Source organism: Ochlerotatus camptorhynchus, unplaced genomic scaffold, assembly GCF_037179485.1.
Source record: "Ochlerotatus camptorhynchus isolate MF236.1 unplaced genomic scaffold, CSIRO-AGI_Acam_v1.1 ptg000089l, whole genome shotgun sequence".
Lineage (NCBI taxonomy): Eukaryota > Metazoa > Arthropoda > Insecta > Diptera > Culicidae > Ochlerotatus > Ochlerotatus camptorhynchus.
The window spans coordinates 906,220-912,219 of record NW_027040579.1 but is presented as its reverse complement, the minus strand read 5'-3'; the positions used below and the strand labels follow the sequence as shown (position 1 = coordinate 912,219).

The window sequence follows — 6,000 nt, the reverse complement described above, 5'->3', positions numbered from 1 at the left end:
CATGCCCGTATTCAGTTAAACATTATGAATGCAAAATCAGTAATCAAATTGATTTTATTGAAAGCAAGATTAGTTTTCCATTTGATTCAACAGTGTAAAAGTTTGCTCTCATTTTTGCTGTGTTAACCGTTAAGTCAACCAAAATGAGATCAACTGGAGTATTCAAAATAAGTTACATCATAACAGCAAATTTTGATTTCAATTTGATCTCCAGCTTTGCTCGGGTATACAGACGTTCACAATGACACAATGATCCCTTGATCAATTACCCTATCAATGTTCTACGGTTTGACTTCTCACAACGGATCAATGAAAATGCTGCGATTTTGACAGAACTATATGCTGTGGTTACCACAGTATTTTACATTCGATCGTCCATATACAGTAGCACCAAAAGTTGTCAAAACCTTACCATTTTCATTGATCCATTGTCGTTTTTATTTTCTATGATGCTCGATGTGCTAAAATTTAAACTCAGAAAATAAACTCCTACCTACTGCTCTGTTGTTATGTTCGATAACGTGCTTACTAGTTTTATGATCGTGACTCTATGAAACAAGAGCCACCATGCTGGCCTCATAAGAGTTGATAAAAACAACTTCAACAAAGCTTGCGTAGATGATGTATGGAAAGGTGCCGAAAAATAACGATAAACATACAACGAAAGCATTGAATACAGTATCAACACAAACAGCAACGAATTTTGTGATCAAAAAAACTACATTTTACACCTTTGTGATACCAAAGTTCAAAACTATTCGAAGGATGTGTTCGATCACAATAAAAATATTTCAACACACACGCATCTGTTTTGAGCGTGTGAAATCTACTGATCGACTATCTTAAACTGCGACTGCAGTTCTAAGCTTAAATAAATTTTATGAAAACATTTTGTATAATAAATGTGTGACGCTTTAAATTAGATCAAGGAAGTTTCTTTCAATAACTAGAAACATTTTTTTTCCGAATTTAGTAGCTGTAGACGACGATACGACTAAGCTTTATATATTTTTGTATAAGAATATGAAATCAAATAACGAACAGAACAACGCGAAGAGGTCGCTTTTAACGGTAATTTGTACAGATTTTCCTCGATTCAGGTAAATAAAATTCGACAGAAAACAAACAAAACAATTTTACTTACAAATATCACCGCATACGCTTCCAATCTCCGCTCGGCTTAGGTTCGCGCCATCGACGATTTCACCTTCGCCTCCCAGCATTCATCCCAAAAGGTAACCAGTCTTTGTTCCCTATTCGAGCAGAAGTCTTTAAAGTCTCGTAGCATGCGCAGCTGAAAGAGCTCCTCCGATTGGGCAATCGCCAGCGATTTCCACTTCTTGTTCGGTATCATGTGGTTCCAGGACCAGAGAAAACCCGTCTTCCGGATCGCATCACAGTCATCTTTGGTTTTACTTCCGGTCACATGGCGAGTGATGTACGCTTCGTGTGCAGCAGACGAGATATTGTTCTGCATCTGCGACTCGTAGGAAGCTGAGTAGCGATTGATGAAGTTCGTTGGTTTTTTCATCGTGCTTCCTCCGGAAGCCAGTCTTTGGCGTGATTTCAGTCCTTGGTTCGAGTTTGGAACCAGAATAAACATATTTCCAGTGCAGTGGACGTACTGATAATCTAGGGAGACTTGATTGGATCCGGTTTTCGTTTCAACAGCACACCTCATGAAACCGAATCTGGCTACAATAGCTTCCTGGAACAGCAGCAATCGTTTTGGCCATGTATCTTTCTTGAATTCTTCGAACAGGAAATTCCTATGCTGATTTAAGCATTCGATATCTAAAGGAATAAAAATGGGACCCCTCAATGGGTCACTTTTCTCCGTGAAGGGTTCTGCAAGGGGATCGGCAGGAATCGAGACTAGTTGGAAACCACATCCTTGCGCTCTTCGAGACCACCCACTGATCAAATCGCTTACAATCGGTCCGGAAGCTGTGATCCACTGGACTACGACTTCGAACGCATGCCCTGGAATCATTTTCTGATGATATCGCGCATGACCCCATTCTATCCGGTCGGATTTATTGTTAACGTCAATATCAAGATGAGTTTGCTTGTAGAGAGGACGATCGACAAATTCTTCGTTAAAATCTATTGCCTCGCGTAGAAATGCCGGCACGCCAATATCTACTGGGTCAATTGGTTTCTGCAAATCCGGGTGATGTATTTCCACTTCCATCCATTCGTTTTCAAACGCTTCCAAATCACCGAGAGGTGGCAGGTATTCACGAGATTCCTTGTCTTGCTGCATAATGTAGTACAGGTTAAACCCGGGAACGACAGGTTTCGAGTATTCCCCCGAGGCATGGCAGATCATGCGAGCTCTAGAAGACGAAAGGTAAGTACATCATTTAATACAATTTCAATATCACAAACAACATTACCTTTGCATATCTTCGAGGATTTCAATGGGATTGCACGGACCCTCGATGTGACTTTGCAACCAGGTGAGTGCGTCGTACGACACAAATGTGCACGATGGCATACTGGGTGCTGAACCGAGGAAACCCACTCCCTGGATGGGGTTCTTGAAAGCATCGAAAATTTCCTGCAGCGTGGCCGTCGGTTTGAGCTTGCTACTTTCCGTACAAAAATCATCACTATCCTCCGGCAGGCCCTGCTCGGCTGCCGAATTCAGCGTCGAAAGGGGAATGCCATCAACCGTGGTTTTACCACCAGTCGAATTGAGTTGATTGGCTGCTGCCGCTGCTGCAGCCTGGATGTTCGCTTTGTCCAGTACTTTCGAGCCGGAACGAGTTAGCATGCTATGAGAGGAAAATTGGTAACTTCATAGATTCTTCAGATGCATAAATTGTCCATAAGCACATAACTGGTCCATATGGTTAGGATATCAGGCAAAGTTGGGACAGATATGTGATTATGGGCAGTAAAGGTCTCCGAACCTGGACGGTACAGTACGATACGTTACATTTTGTGTAAAGATTCCGACGATAGTCGACGTGCCGTCCAAGAGCGAATAGACCTTAAAACGGGCATGCATATTTCTTCAAAGTGACATTCACCAAAGCGGAAGCTATTATGCTACAACTTATCTCTTGCGATATGTACTATAACTAACCTGATACCATTACTGACATTATTGCGTTCTTGATACAAGCAGTTAGCACTACCATATCCACTACCAATATAATACATTTTAGTGATAACGCCGTGCTGCAAAAAATAAGAATGACGTGATTCAAAGCAAGTTTAAAAATAATAACAGAGGATAGCTTCAAATAAATAGGAAACTCATAAAGCACTTTAGAAAAATGTTTGATAGCACAGTAAAAGCAAGGCAAATAATACAAGACAGAAAAAGGTAATAACTGAAAATAAGAAAATCTATTAAATACATCACGGATGACTGTGGAACGTTTTTCCTCGTTTGCCATATAGACACTCATAGTAATAGACATACCAATGTGCCACCATGTTGTATCCAAAACGAATATTTTCCATACGAATTGACAGTCCGTTTGGATACGTCAGCCAATGGCCAGAATGATCTAGGCCGCCTCCAGAATTTTTTGAAGTTTTTTATAATTTAGGATTTAAGCATGGAGGGAGACAGGCACCCCCATTAGCTACGCCAATGACGTCAGGTCACATTGGCAGGTCCATTACTATAAGTATCTACAGTTTATCGCCGTTTTGAAACAAAAACGGAAACTTTTGATATTCTTTCGGTACGGGATGGTGGAGTATTACGTCCCACCAAAGGAAATTGTCGATTTTTACTACTTATTAGTCAAAATATACATTCTATTTCAGTGTATTCATTAGTCGGATGAAACTTCTTGATACTTGATATAAGATATGGATATATACAGTTGTTCCCTAACAAATTATTTGGTAAACAAAAAACCTTCTCAAAATAGCAATTTAATTTGTACGTGCAGGGTAATAAGCGCCACTTGCGCCAATGCTCAGTTGTTTGCTTTGTTTCTAAAGTTGTTTTGCATCATGTGATTTGACTCAAGAGAGATTCAATCCAGTTCTCCTAGGGTACCCGGAACATGTCCGGGTGTGGCCAACATGGTGCTGGTTACTCATCAAATTCTCGAAAGTACAGAGAAATTCTGAAAACATCGGGGATGTTTCAATAACCGCAGGGAAGTTTCACAAACTAAAGTTCCGAAAGCTTCAGGAAAATTCTTGGAACTCAAGGCAAGTTTCAAGAAATTCAGTTTAGAGATCCTCCCCAACTAACAATTCAAGCTGAACAGTAAGAATAGAAATCAATTATTAGTTGATTTAAAGTGTACAATGCTGATTAACACCAGGCTGAATATATGGTTGATTTGTAGTAGGTACATACCATCGGTCGATGGTTGTTTTCTCAATTTTTGCAATCAAGTACCATGTAAGTAACGATAAAACTGTTTTTCACAGATGGCTCAACAATAAATGCTTCCACTGGATTTGGTGTATTTAATCAATTTCATAATGCCTCCTATAAACTGCAGAAACTATGCTCCGTATACGTTGCGGAACTCGCAGCTATATTTTACGCAGCAGAGCGAATTGCCTCACTACCTTCTGACCATTATTTAATTTTTACGGATAGTCTTAGCTCATTGGAGGCTATTCGTTCAATGAGACCGATGAAGCACTCCTCGTGTTTCCAGCCTGACATACGATCTAAACTGAGTGCTTTATCTAACTGCTCCTATACTATCACCTTAGTTTGGGCCCCATCTCATTGCTCAATTCCGGGTAATGGGAAAGCGGACTGGTTGGCTAAGATGGACGCTATGGAAGGCGATATTTTTGAGCGACAAATCGCCTTCAACGAATTTTTATCCAGGAAAAATGGATATCAAATTTAGTTTTCAGTTTGCTCTCACTGATAGCAGAAATAGTTTTCAATGTGATGTCACAGGAAGATTTGTATGCTCTCAATTTTGATATTTTACCCGTTAAAACGACCAAAACGACAGCAACCTGAGTGATCATTATCAGCGAAATCACAACATCAAATTTAGATTTCAATTTGATCTCAGACTTTGCTCGGGTACGCTGCCATCCATTTGTTGCAATTTGTTACCCCTAACCTCGAGATAGCCGCGAGTAATCGGCCCCCGCTTTAGTAACGTTAGTTTTAAGAAATTGTGTGACCTGAACAATGAATATCGGCTCCGCAAAGCGAATTGGGAAAATAAACGCATTATAAAAAAGTAGTACATAAAACGAATTATATCTCCATTTTTTTTTAAATTTTTTTAATTAATTTAGCTGAACAAAAGACTGAACAAGACTTATTTAAGCTTAACACTTAACAGAATAGGAACCTATTGTACAATATTGTTAAATGTCGTCTAAATACTGTTAAATGTCGTCCAAAGCCGTAGCGTTTCCGGCATTATAGTTCTTTTAAATTTACTGACTACCTTTCTAATCTCAAGCAGCGCCAGCAGTGGCGGCGACAAGCAAGAGCAGGTTTTTAGGAATAGCTCCAGGTAGATGTTGACTGCGACGGTGTCGGATATATTAACATTTGTATTCCTGTGTTTGACTGTTCACTACTATATACACTAAAGGTCCACGTACATTAGATCCGGATCTGACGCGTTGCGGCAAAGTGACAGCTAAATCTATTGTCTAACTGTCAAATTTACGTCAACGCAACGCAAACGGATCTAATGTGGGTGGGTCTTAACTGCACTGAATTTTAAGATCGCATTCCAAAAATATAATCCAATTATGGCACTAAAATAGCATCCAAATGACCATCAAAATAAATTGTGCATTGTGTTTACTGCATTTGAAATTTAGAGGAATGTTTTACCAACCGGTGGAAACTAACGATTTTAAATTGGCTCACTACTTGGCTAGTCCATTGGTCCCAAGCAAATCGATTAACGCACCCCATTCTAGTCGAAATTCTAGTACTACATTGTGTTTGTTTTGATTTGCTATGAAAGTTTGACAGATAAAATGAGGGGTTCGTGGATTCTCCTATGTTTCGAGGGTGCATCGATT

The 6,000-nt window shown here is 39.7% G+C and overlaps 1 protein-coding gene across 4 annotated transcripts in view; it reads right to left on the bottom strand.

The window, feature by feature from the left end:
* Nucleotides 1-243: 243 nt before the first annotated feature.
* The window catches only part of Iml1 (GATOR complex protein Iml1), a 28,668-nt gene continuing 22,911 nt past the window's right edge, over nucleotides 244-6,000 (bottom strand). For 2 of the 4 annotated variants that reach the window (XM_065218534.1, XM_065218536.1), the window contains 2 exons: nucleotides 2,400-2,780; nucleotides 245-2,339 (listed from right to left, as the gene is read on the bottom strand). In XM_065218534.1, the coding sequence (XP_065074606.1) occupies nucleotides 1,181-2,339; nucleotides 2,400-2,780 (1,540 nt within the window). In that variant the 3' untranslated portion in view covers nucleotides 245-1,180. Of the gene's footprint in view, nucleotides 2,340-2,399; nucleotides 2,781-3,094; nucleotides 3,190-6,000 lie in introns of all 4 variants that reach the window. The other 2 variants (XM_065218537.1, XM_065218538.1) reach the window with 2 other exon arrangements.